The sequence below is a fragment of the Poromitra crassiceps genome (assembly GCF_964638095.1).
Source record: "Poromitra crassiceps genome assembly, chromosome: 4".
Lineage (NCBI taxonomy): Eukaryota > Metazoa > Chordata > Actinopteri > Beryciformes > Melamphaidae > Poromitra > Poromitra crassiceps.
The window spans coordinates 35,096,829-35,116,744 of record NC_139626.1 but is presented as its reverse complement, the minus strand read 5'-3'; the positions used below and the strand labels follow the sequence as shown (position 1 = coordinate 35,116,744).

The 19,916-nt window shown below is 44.6% G+C and overlaps 1 protein-coding gene across 1 annotated transcript in view; it reads left to right on the top strand.

Moving 5' to 3' along the window:
* Positions 1-19,916, top strand: part of LOC310775758 (protocadherin-15-like) — a gene marked incomplete at both ends in the record, with an annotated part of 239,416 nt that overhangs the window by 155,464 nt on the left and 64,036 nt on the right. Inside the window, 2 exons of the mRNA XM_083635894.1 lie at positions 17,802-17,911; positions 18,981-19,133. Coding sequence (XP_083492020.1) covers positions 17,802-17,911; positions 18,981-19,133 — 263 coding nt within the window. The remainder of the gene's footprint in view (positions 1-17,801; positions 17,912-18,980; positions 19,134-19,916) is intronic.

Here is a 19,916-nt window from a genome sequence, read left to right as displayed (position 1 = left end):
CCGGAAGATTTTCAGATTTCAAAGTGGGCATTCTTAAGACCAGATGCAACATTTGTGTGTATATCCCTTTAAGACCGGTTGCAAGATCCTTCCTTCTTTACGTCCGGATGCGGCGTGAGTGTGTTTCAAAGATGTCGTCGGTGACCGATGATGATTCGCACACCCACACCCTCACTGTACGCCGTACAGAGAGTGGAGTAAAGCTCTCTATTTTTAGGAAAAGGGTTAGAGGCGAAAGAGAGAGATGGCAGCCAGCCATATCATACTGCATTTATAAATATGTATTATAGCTCGCTAAAAGTGTGTGAGTGTTTGTGATGAGTTTGTGTGTGTCTGTCTGTCTGTGTGTGTCTGTGTTCAGAATCAGAATCAGAAAGACTTTAATGATCCCCGGGGGGAAATTGGGACAAGTTACAGCTGCTTGCACTCAGAACACACATAGCATAACACAGTATCACACAGTATCTCCCTAAACGTAAACAGTCAATACAATAGGGGAGAGTGGGGTGAGTTGTGCCAGTGGGGAAGTTGTGCCACCCCTTGTATCTAGAAAACCATAGAAGAAATTGGTCATGTGACCACACATTTTTGAAGAGGCATTCATTTTACTCACTCTGCAAAGAAGGGAGGCAGATGGCACAAGAGCTAAGCACATTTAAGTTCAAAAAACTGTTTTTTTGCCTCTCAAAGTAAATTTTTTATGATCAAGGTTTATTGATTGTTGTGTCTGAACAATTATAGACAAGCTTGAAAACATTTCACACATGTGTTAGTGTTTTAGTAAGCTACAATATGAGGCTATACTGTTAGCATGATGTTAGCTCCAAACCAGCTATATGATACAAGTTTGTTAAAATGGTGGGGATGGGGTGATTTGTGCCAAAAGCCTTGGTTAAGTTGTGCCAGTGCAGTTGCAGTTGATTTAGTGAAATTTTATTTCATTTTGTTCTTAAATGTTTAAATAGACCTTGTTGAAGAATATTGCAGTGTTGGCAAGTGTAGCCTGGCTCTGTGATAGTTGATTTTGTTCATTTTGAACATAATTTTATTTCTGAAAATGTTAAATATGTAGGTCAACTGCTGCTACCGTTTAGCCTTGTTTAACCCTGTTATAGTACACTGGACTTTAGTGTTATCTTTATTTTGTCTTGCTTTGATATAGCATTACAGTATATGAGATGAAAATGTTCTGTTTTACTTCAGTAATCAATGGCACAATTTACCCCAACGTATTCTCTCCAAAGGCACAACTTACCCCGTACCGGGGGCAAGTTGTGCCAAGAGACCACTTTTTTAAGAATAGCCATATTTTTTTAACAGTTTATTTAAGATCCAAAGGGAGTGTTCCCAGTGGTGCACAACATCCTGAAATATATTTACATATTGTAGTTGGAGGCATTACTGTCATGCCCTCACTTTAAAGACACCTCAAGTAAAAAGTGGCACAACTCAACCCCACTCTCCCCTAAGTCAAATGCAGTAAAATGCAATAGAGTAAACTAAAACAAAGTAGAGTAAGTAGAATAAAGTAGAATAAAGTAGAATGTACAGTACGTGTCAAATTGCAGTTATTGTACACTGGAATTATATTAAGTCAGCTTGCATATCATGTGACTCAGCTAAGGCACAGTTAACCTATTGGCTGACTAGTGTCTCCGAGGTGCTCTTCTAAGTGAGGCGTTAAAGAGTCCAATGGCCACAGGCAGGAATGATTTCCTGTGCCTCTCTGTGTTGTTGCATCTGGGTGGAATCAGCCTATCACTGAACGTGCTCCTGTGTTTGACCAGCACACCGTGGAGTGGGTGAGAGTCATTGCTCATGATGGAGCGTAGCCTGGACAGCGTTCTCTTCTCCGACACCGCTGTCAGAGAGCCCAGCTCCAGCCCCACAATGTCCCCGGCCTTACGGATCAGTTTGTTGAGTCTGTTGGCGTCCGCTGCCTTCAGCCTGCTGCCCCAGCACACTATAGCATACAGGAAGGCACTGGCCACCTTCTTGCCCCTTCTTGTAGAGTGCATCAGAGTTCTTAGCCCAGTCCAGTTTATTGTCAATGTACACTCCAAGGTACTTGTAATCCTCCACTATGTCAACACTGACCCCCGATTGAAACAGGTTTTGCTCACACCATGTGGCAAGTTAGCCACCATATCCCGATACTCTTCGGCCCAATTCCAATTCGCCCCCTTACTGCCTCAAGCCCTTAGAGGCGCGTTCACGTGACGGGGTGAGGGCTTAGGGATGTCCCACGGTGAAATCGCAAAGTGAATGAGGGCTCGGAGTGAGCCCTTTCTGCCCCCTTACCGTAAGGGAGCAGCTATGGCCACTTACGGAAAGGGAATTGCCCACAATGCATAGCGTTGTGACGTATAAAATGGGGAAGGCTGCAAATATCTGTCAAAAAAATAAAAGAACACACACGCGAAACGAACGGGGTGTTTGCGAGTGCGCTGGAATGCCTTAATTGACAATGAAACATTACATTAACTCATTCAGGGCCAGTTTAGGACTGCCAATATTTAGCACAGGCCAAAGATTTTCATAATTGTTGGTCATTTCAAGACTTTCAAGACTTTCAAGACCCACAGTAAATTATCTATTAGCACCAGAGTGATTTGCAATACCTCAAAATGAAGATGTACGTCTCTGGGTTCACCAGGAAAAAAAAGTGAGCTTTTAGCATGTTCTGTACTCTACTTATATCCATTTATATACACCCTGTTTTCACCCAAAAGGTCTCTCTGAGATGACAAACAGGAGAAAAGGCAATTTCTGTAAAATACACATTCTCAAGCAGAACTCGCTCTCAATTCTTTTATTTTGAACTGTATTGACATCAGACATGTAAATACTATTCGTTATGACACAAATGAAAAAAAAATATATATATATATATATACACATGAAGTGCTTTTTTTTTTACATTCAACAATACAGCAGTGTGAGTGAGTGTGCAGACAGACAGACAGACAGACAGACAGACAGACAGACAGACACACACACACACACACACACACACGATCCCCCTTCGTTGCGTGATTTCTAACCCCACATAGGATAAGCAATAACCACGCCCTGTGGCGCCGGGATTGGCCAGGAGCAACACTGGAGGGCACGCAGCCCAGCGATTTCATGAACCAACTGAATAGCTCTTGAGAACGACAGCGGGCTGCTGTGACTGCCGCTTCTGGCTTGTTAGCTGTTCGTGTGTTCATTTTGTTTTGTTCTGGTCCACCCGTCCTCGTCCATGTCTCCCTGTATCCTCCCTGCTATTTGATCGTTCCCGTTTTCCCCTCGGCTATTCAACACGTCCTCACCGCCCTCTGATCATTTCCTCATTCCTCCGATGATCAAACGCATCTCTGGATTACTTTCTCCCGTTTTCTCCGGCTGGCACACAGGAAAGCGACCAGCTCCTGCAGCGCGCCAGGGGCGTTTCAATGGCGTTTCTCCTGTCTGCACATAGTGCACAAGGAAGCGTTTATCCGTTTTCTGCTTTTCCTCTTGCTCAATTTCAAAACAACAGCTGCGGTATGTGTTTTTCACGTGTTGTCTTAGATGCTAGGGACCTGATACTATGTCACAGGCTGAGGAAGTGTTTGAACTACGCCCTGCAGTAATAAAAACAAAAACACGTCAAACACGTCATTGGCCCTCTGGGCTATTCCTGATAACACGTCAAAGACGTCATTGGCCCTGAATGAGTTAATAGGGATTTCAGATTAGACAAAAATATTATAACAGAGCAAGTAGTTATTTTACACAATCCTAGAATAATCATCGATCATTTCTATTACAATTGCAATCCACAACTTTTTTGATGAATGAGAAATAGTTTTACCGAATCTGTAGGCTATTGTACAGTATTGACATTGTGTATAATGTTGGGTGACATGTCATTATTATGCTTATTTTAATTATAATTACACATGTTGCAGATTGCAGATTTCGCGTGGTATAGAATGTAGATGGTGAAGAAGAAGGGAGAGAAGACCGTCCCCTGTGGTGCTCCCGTATTGCTGACCACTCTGTCTGACACACAGTTCTGCAAGCGCACATACTGTGGTCTGCCAGACAGGTAGTCCACAATCCAGGACACCAGGGGGGCATCCACCCGCATCGCTGTCAGCTTCTCACCCAGTAGAGCCGGCCTGATGGTGTTGAAAGCACTAGAGAAGTCGAAGAACATGACTCTCACAGTGCTAGCCGGGTTGTCAAGGTGGGCGTAGGCGCGGTTGGTCAGGTAGATGACAGCGTCCTCCACACCCAGTCGGGGCTGGTAGGCGATAGGCCGGAGCTGCTGTGGATGCTAAAATATTAGCATCAGAACAGAAGCAATTTTGTATGCTGAACAGGGAGTTTTATGGGTGATACATCGTAGTATATTTAGAGTTATGGATGTTTGAGTTACCGCATTTCACCTTTTGCTCAACATAGTCAGGATAAAAGATTTGGAATGGGGGGGGGCTCGTTAATGTTTAATATGTTAGGAAACTATGCAAGACATACACACACACACACACACACACACACACAAAAGGTAGGCAGTTGCAGGCAAACTCACACATGTAAACCCACACTTACAGTGTGTGTGTGTGTGTGTGTGTGTGTGTGTGTGTGTATTGCACAGACACACACACGCACACACAGACACACACACACACACACACACACACACACACACACACAGGTGAGAAGTGAAGCGTGCAAACCTGCTGTTTGTGCATTTTTCCTTCTGTGGGCTTCTCATCTAGTAAAAACAGTTAATGAGGCGAGGAGGAAGTTTGTTAAAGCCCTGTAGCAACAAAGCCCTGTGTAGCCTGAGAGGGCGTGTCATTCTCTCTCTCCCTCTCTCTCTCTCTCTCTCTAGGACACTTCCTTGCACCTGCAGAATTAGTATGCAGTCAGTATCACACAGAGAGTTATCAAACAGCATCCAATGGTGGTTATCGCATGAGGTCAAATGAACAGAAACAAAATATTGCAGCTTATTGAAATCTACACACCCCTGCCACCGCACTTTCAGGTCGGTGGATGCATGATGTGGTGTGTGTGTGTGTGTGTGTGTCTGTGTGTGTGTGTGTGTGTGTGTGTGTGCGCGCGCGCGCGCGCATGCGTGTGTGTGGGTGCTGTCAGAATGCCTCACGGCCTGTTACGTAGTTAATGAATCTAATTAGAATGTGGTGCGAGAGCTAAGAACCAAAACACTTCTAAACATCAAAGCTTTGTTTTCAATCAAGAAATGATAAGATAAAAGATGGCAATACATATTGCTTTGAGATAACATTACACCATGGCAAGAGATTTAGATGAATCAGGCCGCAGCCATCAGCCTCTCTTCACTGATATGTATGCTTTGTTCAACAATCAGTAATCAGGAAAAAGGGGGTACTGAAGCTAAAAACGTTTGGGTTAAACCCATACAACCCCCCAAAAGAAGAACAAGAAGAAGAAACAGTTGGGGCGACCACTGAAATTAGTTCAGGGCGTGGCCATCCCGCATCCATCCTAGGGGGAAAAAATCTCGCCTCCCTCCTCTCATGTTTCCTTTCTCTTGCGCTCTCTCCCTACTGCATCTTCAACTCACCCTTGACCATCTCAATGACTCTCTCCCACTATTTGAAACGTTTAATGCTCTTTCTATCTCCCATTTTACCCTCTCTCTCTTCCTCACTTTAATGTCTCTCCCCATCTCTCTCTCCTCCAGCTGTTACCTTATAAATAACAACAGCATGGTTGTTTGCCATTTGTTGTCACAGTCGTAACATTGCCAGCAGCGCTCTGTGTGCACTTGCCTGTTTGTACAAAACAAGGTAACCTTCAACTGAAGCGGTTAGACAGCCAATATTTATAGAGCCGCAGATCGAATGTGCTTGTTTTTGGCGTACGTCACGGGAGGACACATTTATCTCATAGTTAAAATGTTTTAGGGTCTTCAGGGACTTTGTGTTTTGCCAGAGGAGAGGTTTAATTTGAAGATAGTTTATGGAGGATGAAACAGAGTGTCGACTTCATAAACAGACAAAAAGGAGCAAGAAGGTGGAAAGAAGACTGCAATATTAATCAAGTCAGACAGATTTTGTCTGACTAGCTTTGTCTTAAGCTACAGTATAACCTTATTTAAAGCAGGACTAACCCCCAAAACACGCAACGTTTTTTCAGCTTTTAACCAATACAGCTTTTGGGTTGGTGGGTGAAGGATTCTGGTCAAAATCACCACATTTGAGAGACCAAACTGATAATATTCTACAAACTTTAACATTTTCAGGCAGCAAAGTGCCCTCTATGGGTTCAAACCTGCTTTTTTTTTTGGCCTTTCAAAATGGTACAACCTGACGTCACAGTGTACTCCCCCCTCCCACTCATGTGAAAAATGATTTTTTTCATGTGAGCATTACTGTAGTTCACGCCAGAGCCATAATAGGAGAGTTGCAACATCTCAATATATATATATATATATGAAGTGCTTTTTTTACATCCAACAATACAGTTTACTCAGTGTGAGTGAGTGTGCAGACAGACACACAGACAGACAGACAGACAGACAGACAGACAGACAGACAGACACACACACACACACACACACACACACACACACACAGAGAGAGAGTTCTGACTTTGAGGCTAGGGACCTGATAACATGTCACAGGCTGGGGAAGTCTTTGAACTATGCGCTGTACTAATAAAAACAAAAACACGTCAAACACGTCATTGGCCCTCTGGGCTATTCCTGATAACACGTCAAAGACGTCTTTGGCCATGAATGAGTTAACAGCGCAAGGCATCATGGGTAATCGCCTACTGTGGCTAATGTTAGCGGCTAGTGAGTTATGTTACATCATGGCAGTAAAACGCCACTGAATGAATTGATATAACTTTTAACCATGTCCAGTAACACTGTTTCCATATGGACCACCAGCGTTGGTTAGTTGTTAGTTGTTTATGACGTGGCTATATTATAACATACTTTATCTCTGATACACTCTGATATAACGTTTTTCCTCTATGTGTCACGAACGACAAGGAACCCAGATGCAGACAGAGACTCAGAGACGTGATCGATGATTTAAACAAATGTTTTACTTTAAGGAAAACTTAGATAGAGCCTTAAAACAGGCAATACAGGTTACACTGAGAATGTGCAGTCTTTAGGTCCAAAACGAGCAGAGGTTCCGATGGCAGTCCAGATGGTGCAGTGACTTAGCTGTGGCAGTCCAGATGGTGTTGTGGCTCGGCTGTGGCAGTCCAGGTGGAGCTGTGGCAAGTCCAGGTGATTCAGTGGCTCGGCTCTGAGAGATGAAACATAAAGTAATAGTTGTCCCTCCAGGTGTTCGTACTGACCATACGGTAATACAAGCAGACCCTGAATGGAGGTCCCGCCAGATATTTAAAGGCCTCCAGCTGATGAGGACCCAGCTGACGGCAATCCTCCTGATTGGCCACACCCACACCTCCTGGAGCAGCTCACAGCTCCAACCTAATAGAGAGGTCCAGTAACGAGTCCGGAAATCATCGATGCTAACAGCCCTGGTTCTTCACAGTTTTCGCCTATGGGAGTTTTGAATGGGTTTTTGGCGCGATACTTCTAATAATCTCTCTGGGCAACGCTGGCTTAATCAAACGCGAACCAGTGTTTAGTAACATCATCTTCACACATGAAGACCACTTTTATGAGTTTTGAAGCTTTTATGTGCCGTTAAAAGGGTGGCTAGCTAGCAAACGGCTAAATGGGACTACACTTTTGAGTCGATGAGGATATATACGTCAATAACGTCACCACTTCAAAGGGCGAACACGGAAATTCTCTTTCCCTCACCTGGTTCAGCCCCGTTCAGCCCGAGGTAATCAGTGCACACATCAACAACAGTCCAGGTTGAGTGCTGACGTGACGTGAAAGCCTATGCGACAGTGTGTAGTTCTGGATTAGCTTAGCTTGAGCATTTTACTTCTAGGGCTCGCATTTACGCTACAAAACTCATGAAAGTGGTCCTCATGTGTGAAGATTATCCCGCTGAACCTTGGTTCGCGTTTGATTAAACTTGCGTTGCCCACAGACCTTATTTGAAGCATCGCGCCAAAAACCCATTCAAAAATCCCATAGACAGAAACAGTGAAGAACCAGGAAGTTCGGGACTTCCGCATTCAGCCTACAAAAATACGTCATCCCTGGACCTCTCTATAGACCTGCACAGATAGAGCATTAAAGGCACAAGGAGGGCAGACCTGCCCAGTTGCCATGACACTATGTGGGGAAAAGTGTCATGGCGGGTGTTTCCGGTTTATTTTTCCTGTCTGAACCAATGAGACAAGAGTATACACTCTTCTGCTTCTTTTCTTTGTTTTTTAAATCAAGCAGCATGCCATTTTGTTACATATCTGGGGGGGTATGTTCCAAAGTCTAACCCGCCACATTTAGAAATGATCTGTTTTGCTATGGTGCTTGTCAAATGATGTCACTAATTATGTACTAGCCTGAAGTTTGGGATGGTTTCCTTTTACCTCATATCAAATAAGGAAGACTATGAGTTTTGGGATGCTACGGTCAGAATGACTGTTTCACTACAAATGCCTTATCCTGATTGTGTGTATACAGACATTGTGACATCTTCTGAACTGAATTGAGTGATGTCATACAGTAAATCACCGATTATGTCATTCCCACTGATAGTGGCATAGACATTGTGACATCATGCCATAGAATGTAACAAAATCTAACAAAATCTGACCACAGACATAACCCCCTGCCAAAAGACCACTTCTGTGGTAGTTCCCGCTACAATAGGTGTTTTGCAATGATGACACACACAGACTCACATGGCGAAAACAATGCCATCCAATCGCTGTTGTGGCTTGTAATTACCTCAGCATTATACATTTTTTTGAAAGTTCAAGATGCAGAGCAAGCCTATTCAGTGTTGTTCACATCTAGTCTCACACACACACACAGACACACACACGCACACACACACACACACACACACACACACACACAACCGCACGCACACACACACACACACACACACACACACACACACACACACACACACACTAGACTAGACTATGATTCTCATCAGCTATGGTTTGTACAGAATCCAACCAAGTAATACTCATTTATATTCGGTTGGGTTAAGATGCCAACCTGAATACCAAGTGTGTTATTTTATTCAATAGGATTCATGACACATAGATTAAAAAGTCAGACTTTTATTCATATTTATACAAGTTGTTCACTAATATATTTAGATATAACCGTGTGGGTGTACTGTATGTGTGTGTGTGTGTGTGTGTGTCTCATTGGCGTAGCTACGGGTGCGCCTGGGTGTGCCAATGCCACCCACACAGGCAGCTGGCACACCCAAAAAGAAATGGTGAAAAATTAAGTTATTAAGCCATTCAGACCAATAGCGTTTTTGGAGCTGCCAACGTCTTTCTGCAATTCATTCTCTATGTAAGGTACCTGGCGGTTAGCACTGGTGGCGTCTGTTGTTTTTGGAGGAGCGCTGTGCGCGTTTTTAAGCTGAAAAAGTTGAACATTAGAGGAAAAGCGCCCTGATCGTCTTTTCCTCTCTTCCTACCTTTTCTCCTCCCGAGGGATTTTCAACCTCTGCCGCTGCCAGAATTAGCAATAATCTGGCTTTCATGTTGACAGTGAACAACAAACAGACAAAACTAGCTGGCTACCGTCCGTGTGGTCATTGTGTTCTGATCTGTACTGCACGCGACTACAGGGGAAAACAAGCGGAGCACAAAAAACTGCTCCGTGCGCTGTGTTTTGTGGACAATGGAAGCGCTCTCAACATGATTTTCATAGCGTTCTGACTGAAAAAAGCGCTTTGGGTGTGAACGCTTGGTGGTGGACAGTGGAGAGACAGACGATGATGAAGATGATGCTGCCGAAGCAATGACGTTAATAACAGCAGGGGGACGCAGCCAAAAACACACTGGTGGTTTGTGCAGCAGCAGTCAGAGGACACTGAGAACGTTACAGATCTCTCTGCAGTAGACGAACCTGCATGCCAACCAAACTTGCGTTCATTCCCGACTAGAACACTCATTGGAAAAAGTAGGTGAGACTTTTTTGAGATACCAAAGTTGTTTTACATGTTGCCAAATAATACAATTTAATTGACTGCTTCTACCTGCTAATAATGAGTGTGAAAAGGAGCAAACATTGATGGTTATGGATATGGTCCTATCTTAATATTCCTCTAAATCTGGCTTGAAAAGGCCCAAATCTTTTTTGGTGGCGGCCTTGCGGTCAAATGGTTTGTCCCCTGGCACACCCTCTCTTTCTTTCAGTGGTGCGTCTGTGGTTGTCTGAGTGTCTGTGTTCATGTGCATCTGTCAATCTACCTTAATGCAGATCAGAGTGGTTGATACAGTGGGGAAGATGCTATCGGTCTACACGCCCCCCCCCCCCACACACACACACACACACACAGATGCTTGTCAGAAGCTTTTCATAGAAGTGACGTCAGTTGAATATTGTCAGCCAATATGTACACACACACCTACACACAGAGATACACAAACAGACTGTATGCAATATGTACACACACACCTACACACAGAGATACACAAACATATGCAATATGTACACACACACCTACACACAGAGATACACAAACAGACTGTATGCAATATGTACACAACTACACACACACCATATTCTCAAATACAACTTCATACACCCTCGCCCAGTAGACCAAGCCGAGGCCAATTAAGACCCCGACTCGCGTCCCAGAAGCCGCTCACGGATCAGCCTTACTACTCTGTCTGCAACGTTGCCCGCGGGAGGGGTAAAAGAGAACCCAATCTGCTGCAATAGAGCTAGTGCTACGCCGCAGTATTGGCCCTTCGGTGCATGGAGGATCTAGGCTCTGTGGGTTACTCCCGGCCGTGCTCCTCCTTCGTCTCACCAGACCCTCCCGTGGCAAAGGCAATCCAGAGGCTGAGAGGATGCCTCAAGGACGCCTCAAGAGGGCCTGTGCGCTGCACGTCATTTACCTGCGTCGAGCACCTCGCTCTAGCCTGAAGGACCCCAGGCCACGCCGATCTTTGCGCAGATTTTCAGGAGGCTAATCCGTAGCGTTTGTGGATTTCTCCCTCACGAGAGAGCCAAGATGGGGTGCTAATCCCATCCCATACCGGTTGCCGTCTCTCCGGCCGTCAACTGTCTCTCCAGCTCGTCACCAAACTATACTTGGTTGTCACCTAGTCTTTCCTAAGTGTCACTGGCCAGAGGCAAGCCAGGGTTCTATATTCTCAAATACACTACTGCCGCATGCGCTAGGACGCGTCATCAGTGATGTTATCTGGGGTCGTAAGGTGTTTCGGGTCTGTCAACATCATACACCCTCGCCCAGTAGACCCAGCCGAGGCCAATTAAGACCCCGACTCGCGTCCCAGAAGCCGCTCACGGATCAGCCTTACTACTCTGTCTGCAACGTTGCCCGCGGGAGGGGTAAAAGAGAACCCAATCCGCTGCAATAGAGCTATGCTACGCCGCAGTATTGGCCCTTCGGTGCATGGAGGATCTAGGCTCTGTGGGTTACTCCCGGCCGTGCTCCTCCTTCGTCTCACCAGACCCTCCCGTGGCAAAGGCAATCCAGAGGCTGAGAGGATGCCTCAAGGACGCCTCAAGAGGGCCTGTGCGCTGCACGTCATTTACCTGCGTCGAGCACCTCGCTCTAGCCTGAAGGACCCCAGGCCGCGTCGATCTTTGCGCAGATTTTCAGGAGGCTAATCCGTAGCGTTTGTGGATTTCTCCCTCACGAGAGAGCCAAGATGGGGTGCTAATCCCATCCTGTACCGGTTGCCGTCTCTCCGGCCGTCAACTGTCTCTCCAGCTCGTCACCAAACTATACTTGGTTGTCACCTAGTCTTTCCTAAGTGTCACTGGCCAGAGGCAAGCCAGGGTTCTATATTCTCAAATACACTACTGCCGCATGCGCTAGGACGCGTCATCAGTGATGTTATCTGGGGTCGTCTGGGGCCTACACACAGAGATACACAAACATATGCAATATGTACACACACACCTACACACAGAGATACACAAACAGACACACCTACACACAGAGATACACAAACAGACTGTATGCAATATGTACACACACACACCTAGGGCTGGGTATCGTTCAAAATTTTTCGATATCGATACCGTTTCGATACTTGGATTTCGATACCGGTTCCTGAACGATACTTTTTTCGATACCAATTTTTAGAAAAATCCATTTTAACAAAAATAAAACTGCATTACACATTGAAATTATTTTACAAATCTTTAGTTTTCCAAGTTTTACAGCAGAAAAAAATAAAACCTACTGTATTTAACATAACTTTAAGTTCTCTAAACGTATTGCCGTCCCTACAAAAAATATTGGAGTACTACAAAGGAAAGAAATGTAGCTAAAACAAATAAATCAGTGGAATAGTTTTCAGTGCAAAACAGAGAGTTGCAAATCAGGGTTTAATGCTCACTGATGCAACAGAACTCTATTCTTGTCCAAACTGATGAGATGGCTCCACTTCATGCATGGAAGACTAGTTGAGCATTGACTAGCCTATCAATATAGCCTTATATGCCACAAAGTGAATCGCATTTATATTCAACAAACTATCATGACATCAGCGTTTGTTAACGAGTTGCTAAAAATACATGGGCGATAACTGCCCGCTTGCACATAACGTTAACGCTAATTAATTAAACATTAACGCTAGCGTTGCAGATCAGTGTGCTCACTGCTGCAACAGAACGTCATTCTTGTCAAATCTGACGAGACAGCTCAACTTCACTGACTAGCCAATCAATATAAATGAATCGCATTTACATTCAACAAACTATCATGACATCAGCGTTTGTTAACGAGTTGCTAAAAATACACAATGCCCGCTTGCGCATAACGTTACGGCGGCAATTAATTAAACGATCTAATGCTACAACTCACAGCCAGATGCATGGATTTGTCAGACTGAGGGATCTGATAACCGCTAACTTGCGGTAAGCTGAGCTGACCCACCTTTCAATTATTTCTCTTGTCTGTGGAAACCAGTCCGTGTTGTTTCTGTTTCTTTTCCTGCTTTTCATCATCTTCGCCATATGGTACTCCAGGATAGGAGTAGCTTGAGTGGCTAACTTCTTGTATACTATCCGCACCGCACGCCTGGCTCACAGTCACAACAAACACACCGGCTAAAGTGGGCGTAACGTTTCCTGCATGCCTCTACATGACAGCCAATCACCAGCCGTATTAGAGCACGGCATGCAAGCATGTCGCATGCCTATAGGCTCAATGACGCTGTTTTGTTTTGGTATCGAAAATTGGTATCGATTGACAAGGGAGGCTTCGATACCCCTTAGTATCGATGTTTCCATTTCGGTGCCAAGTAAGTATCGAAACTCGATACCCAGCCCTACACACACCTACACACAGACATACACAAACAGACACACCTACACACAGAGATACACAAACACACCTACACACAGAAATACACAAACAGACTGTATGCAATATGTACACACACACCTACACACAGAGATACACAAACAGACACACCTACACACAGAGATACACAAACAGACTGTATGCAATATGTACACACATGTCATCACCTTGTCAACATCACCACTTTTCTCCTCTTGCAGTCAATTTAGTCAAACACACATATCTACACACCAACATGTTTTTAAGCAGTGCAGCCATTTCCATAAGTGTCTTTGTGTGTCCGTCCGTAGCACGGGAAGTCGCATGGCATGTCGGTATGAACATGAGATCTCTAGCCTTGTAGCCTAGGCCTCTTCCCCAGTCGACGCACACAGAGAGAGAGAGAGAGAGCGAGAGAGAGAGAGAGAGAGAGCCTCTACTGTAGGTCGATAGCGGTTCAAAGTCGGTAAAACACAAATAACACAACATGTCCTCGACGTATCACTGCAATACACTGCAATACGTCCATTTACCATGTCTGCTAGACTAGCGCCCCTCAGTGGCAGAGGAAAAAGTACTGCAACATATCCTCCAACTCATACGACCAATGACGTCGTATCACTGCAATATGACCATATACCACGTCTGCTAGACTAGCGGGGGGCACTGACGCATTCACAAGTTGTTTATGCGCTTTTAACTCGTAATTTAAATGTGTAAACAACATGGATGCTTTAAGTTATAGCTGGAGGCATAAAGTTATATATAGCGTGATATATATTGATCGTCCAGCCCTATTTTTGATATAGCCCTCCCTGGACAAAAATGCACCAGCCGCCACTGCCAGGAAGGCTAACAAACATAATTCAAACAATCTGATGTTGTAAAATCACACAGCTTACCTTATCCAGAAACCAGGGATTTTTTAATTAATCTTCTACTAGCTCACTTTTTTTTTCTTTTTTTTTATACTTTGTTTTTATTCAGTTTTTCCATTTGTAAATGCAAAAGAACAGACATACAAGTACAGTACACATAACAGAGACAGACATTAGTGGAAGGAACGATTACAAATTCAAATACAATAAAATAATAACAGGTCTTGAAGGAGCACATCCATCTTCTTCACATCTAGTTTACAGAATTGCTGTGGGCTGCATACGAGACAACAATCACATCCCATGGGGATTATCACATGGAGAGAACAGGAGAGGAAAAACAAAACAAAACAAAAACACAGTGTACAGAGTAATTGGATCAACTGTAGGTTACCCCTCACAGAGGTCCTTTGATCTACCCAGATACAGAGACCATCTCATCCAGTGGTTGACAAATTTGTCCATGCATAATCTCAAAGAAAAGGTCAGACTTTCCATGTTGTAAATTTCCTTTACAAGCCCTATCCACTCTGATCTTGTTGGAGGTTCTACATTCAACCACTTCCTCGTTATGGCTTTTTTACTGGCTGCGAGCAGTATGTGGAGAAGGTATCTATCATGTGAATTGAGCTTGTGTGGTATATTGCATAAGTAAATTGTACTAAAATCGTGGTTAAGCCTTAGGCCCATTATTGTGTTTATTACTAGCTCACTTCTGCAAGTAATTTCAACTGTAGGGAAATGCATTCCAACTTCCAATGCAGCTGCACTGAAAAACAGACGCAGCAGAAGCAGTAACTTCTATAGGGCACCAGCTGACCCTTAAAAGTGATCACCACAGGCAATTACAGTTAAATTCAACAACCAATGGAAATTCTACAGTCTCATAGTGACTACAACCGCTACATTGTATCACTGATATTGTTTGTACACTGTGTGTGAATTCATTCATATGTGACTACATAGATGTTCGCATCTGGCAAACATAAATGGACAAAGAAAGAGAGACAGAGAGTTAAATGCTAAATGGCCTGTATTTATATAGTGCTTTTATCCAAAGCGCTTTACAATCAGTAGGTACATTCACCCATTCACACAGACATTCACGCACCGATGGCGGCAAGCTACCACACAGGGTGCTGGCACAGCCATCGGGGCAATTTGGGCTTCAGTTTCTTGCCCAAGGACACTTTGACATGCAGACTGGAGGAGCCAGGGATTGAACCACCGACCTCTTTTATTTATTCAAAGCGATTAGTGGACGACCCGCTCTACCTCCTGAGCTTGAGTTGTCTCCAACCCAACTACAGTAGGTGTAATTGTGTAAGTTGTATGGGACAACTAGTTTTAAGAGCAGCTAAAGCATTACATGTCGCTAGCAGACACATGTGCCTGTAAAGAAGCGGCACTAGGGATATATGGAGCATAAAGTTAACATAAAGAAGATGAACTGACTCCTGCATTACATTACAGGCTTTCCTGGGGAAGGTAAGCTGGTCTGGCCTAGGATACTCCTTGGATGGGAGACAGTAAGATGCTGGAAGTAGTGTTGGAGGAGGAGTAGGTGTTCTTCCCTCTGGTGTCATGAATAATCTCCCCAATGCCGCAGGGCAGAGACAGGGACTCTGTCCTGTGAGTGAGCACCGTCTTTCGGCTGAGATGTTAGACCGAGGTCCTGACTCTCTAGTGGTCAATAAAGATCTCATCAGCACTTATCCCAAGAGTAGGGGTGTAACCCCGGTGCCCTGCCCAAATTCCCACAAAGGCCTTCCTTCAATCATGGCCACCTAATCATCCCTCATTACTTAATTGGCACATTCAGTCCTCAACTCTCCACCATGATAGCTGATGTGTGGTGAGCGTTCCGGAGCAAAACTGGCTGCCGTGCCAGGTGGGTGCCATCCCCCCCCCCCTCCTTTTATGTGAAGCACTTTGCGTATCTAGAAAGGCGCTATATAAAGCCAATAAATTATTATTAATTATTAATTATGAAGACTAGAGTTGAGATTGCCTGAGTTTCCACGCACGCACACACACACACTCTCTCCAAGAGCCCCATTTATCACGTTGCGATAAGTTGATAATGTAGCTTAGCCAGTTGGTAGCCCATGTTATAATGTTTAGCCAGCTGTGCCGGTTGGCCTAATGACTGGACTGGCTTTGTTTAAGGACTGGACTGGCGTTGTTTAATGCAGTGAAATCAGTTGGAAATGTGAGAGTTTGGGGAAATCTGTGGGGTCTGTAAACAGGGAAAATTGCCCACAAGCTTTGATGAGGGGCAAGTGGGCAAAAACATCAGCTGGACAGCAAGAGAGAGGTGGCCACAGACCCACTATTTAATTCCACTATTTGGCAATGATTGATAGTCAGTATTCCTGTTCCAAATGCACTTCCATCCATCCATCATCTTTCTTTCTTTCTTCTTTTCTTCTTCAAACATAATGTGCAACCTTACTGAGGTCACAGTTTATGACACTGTTTGTTAGAGCGGTCCGTAAAATCAACGCGCATTCACTTGTTCTCAATGTCACAATACGTCCTTTTATTGGACAGCAAAACATCACAGTTATCCAACTTAAAACATAAGGATCTCGTAGGCTATAAACAAATGCGGTTGAAAATTGTTTGCCCTTCCACTCTAGTGAGCAGCACCTGTCCGCCTGCTCTAATCAGTGCGCACAGGTTACATCCACCCCCTAATAGGTGACGCTCCTATTCAGCATCACGATTTCAGACGGCAGCCCGTCTTTATTGTCACACGAACACACTACAACACATGCATGCGGCCACTACACACACTCATGCTGACGGTGGCCGGTGAAATATGTCCTCTGCATTTGACCCATCCAGGCTTGTCCTCTCCTCCAGGGGGCAGGCCAGGAGCAGTGGTCGCTATTTCTTTCCAGCGCCCGGGGACCTTCATTGGACCATCATTGGGCCAACTTCAGATGTTGTCGTCACTGGTCGGATGACGATCTTCTGCATGTTTTAGTGGGGGGTTATGTACGGAGGAACCCCCTGGGGGGTACGGGGAGAACATGCAAACTCCACACAGAAAGGCAAATCATCATAATCATCACAATAATAGCAACAATCAACCAAACAACAAGCACGAGACAGTCCAAACAAGATTGGCATAATAAACAGAAAATGCATGATGTCTCAACACAACATGAATTATGAATCAATAAGAGAAATATGCAAAATGGCGTCAACACTGTTTGTGCCCTGCACCGAAGTTATATATATATATTTTGGAGTGTGCTCACTGTTCACTTTTTCCCCTTTCAACCTTACTGAGGTGACATCATTTGCATGTATTGTAGCTTTGGGGAAAAGTGAAGGTATAGGAGGGTGTCAGTGTGACAGTTTGACACGTTTTGACAGTTTGAACTCGTCAAATCAGTCAACCCCAGAGAGAAAGTAGGTCTAAACAGTGTGGGCATGCATGATTAATTTAATTTCAGTTGATATTGATTGATTGACGGATTCCCAGGTTTCCCCCAGTGAGTGAGAAGGCGCCAGTTGGAACCACAGTTGGAGTCATCCTAGCTTCTGCTGTCAACCAAACTATGATCTACTCCATCATCGAGGGCAACGAGGGAGGTGAGAGCTGTGGTTTTCATCTGCTGCCATGTTGGCTCCACAGTCTGGACATAGAGGAACACAGACGATAGAGACTGGGAATGCCCATACAGGCTCTAGGAACGCCCACAATAGACGCTGGGTTAGCCTGGGGGCGGGGTCAGGGTGGGGTAAATTCCCACGATCGGGCAGACACGATCAGGGATTTAACCACCGCAGTAAACGCACATCTGAGCAGACGTCTTGTGTTCTGCTCTAGAACCCCCAAACATGTAGTTTAGAGCCGCAGCACTGTCTTTTGGTGAGTCAGCCCATGAGATATATCGGCGGTTTTACCCCACTCGCGCGCCAGCCGTTTAACATTTTGTGGGCGTTCCCAGACATGTCTCTATGGATGGTGCAACCAAATGAGAATTATTTTAATGTATTTATTTGTCTATTTGCAAGAAAGAAAACTAATTACAGCACTTTTCTTGCCTTTGCACAAGAGTGCCTCAGCTCCCAAGCTCCTCTCTGGTCAGTCTCCTCCCCCGACTGTTACAAACCAAAGCTAATATATGGGATATTACTCGCCTGCCAACGCAGAGACCCAGGTTCAATTCCCGGCACCAGTACTTTGGCTCGGTCAGATGTTCTTACAGACACATTTGGCCGTGTCTGCGGGTGGAGCTGGTGGAGTATATGTGTCCTGGTCACTGCCCTAGCATGCCTCCCCTGGTCGTTCGGGGCGCCTATTCGGGGCGAGGGGAACTGGGGGGAATAGCGTAATTCTCCTGCGCGTTACTGTACGTCCGGCCGTTGAAACTGCACATGTATCGGAGGAAGCATGTGCTAGTCTACCAATCTCCCCAGATCAGCAGAGGGGGTGGAGCAATGGCTGGGACAGCAGGGGGAATTGGCCTCACCCTAGTACCTTAATTGTGAGAAAAAAGGGGGAAAAAGATAAGAACAACACCAAAACTATATGGGTATTTTGTGGGTTATTTTGTGATATTGGGTTATTGGGGTTCAGGTGCTCTTGTCAGTATGCCCTTCTCTGTTCCACCTTTGACCCCTCTCTCTCTCTCTCTACCTCCCTCTCCCTCTCCAGGTGTATTCACATTAAATGACACTACAGGAGTGATTTCCACTGTCAAGCTCCTGGACTATGAGACGAACGCCGGTTACGTTTTAAAGGTGGAGGCGGACTCCATGTTGGAGATTCTCCATGAGAGAGACTCCAACCCTCGAGCTCCCTCCAAGAGTAAGTGTGGAATTTAAATTATAACCGATTTTTCTAATTAGGCACCACCCTCTTTCTCTCTCTTTCTTTGCCTCCTTTCTTCTTGCCCTGCCTTGTTCCTACTTTCCCCATCTCCTCTCTCTCTCTCCCTCTCTCTCTCCCTCCCTCTCTCTCCCTCTCTCACTCTTTCTTCTAAAATGTTCTTAATTGATTTTCAGCTCTCTGTGTTTCTCCTTTGTTCTTTAATTATAGTGTTTACCACATGCTGTGCTCATTCCATGGAAGCTGTTTGAATTTAAGTGTTCCTTAGGGATTGAAACTACACATCCTTCTAGTCATTAGCAAATCTCCTTCAGTTCTCTTCAGCATGCATTTTAATCAGCTAACGAATCAATGTGATTTTAATGTGTTAATCGCTTTTCTAACTCAAGTGGGTGGAATCGTAAAAAGATGTTTTCGTATGGTGTCAAAGGATGACTGTTACAGACAAATTTTTGCCTACGCTTTTTGTCTTCCCTTCAGACAAACTGCTTGTTTACTGATTTTTTTTGTTGTCTTTCTTTGAGCAAAAACTTCTTAAAATAAGATTGAGCAGTTAACCATCTTGGGGTTTGCTTTTGGTTTCGACATAATCTGACTCACCACTTTTTAAAAATTGTGGTTTAAAGTCAAAGACCATCGGCCAGTTTTTTGACCGGATAAGATTGCTCATTTCCAGTCACATTCATTGAATATGAATGACGGAAGGTCAATGTCAGAATGTTTTTGTCTTAAACTGACAGGAAACATAATGAATAATGTATG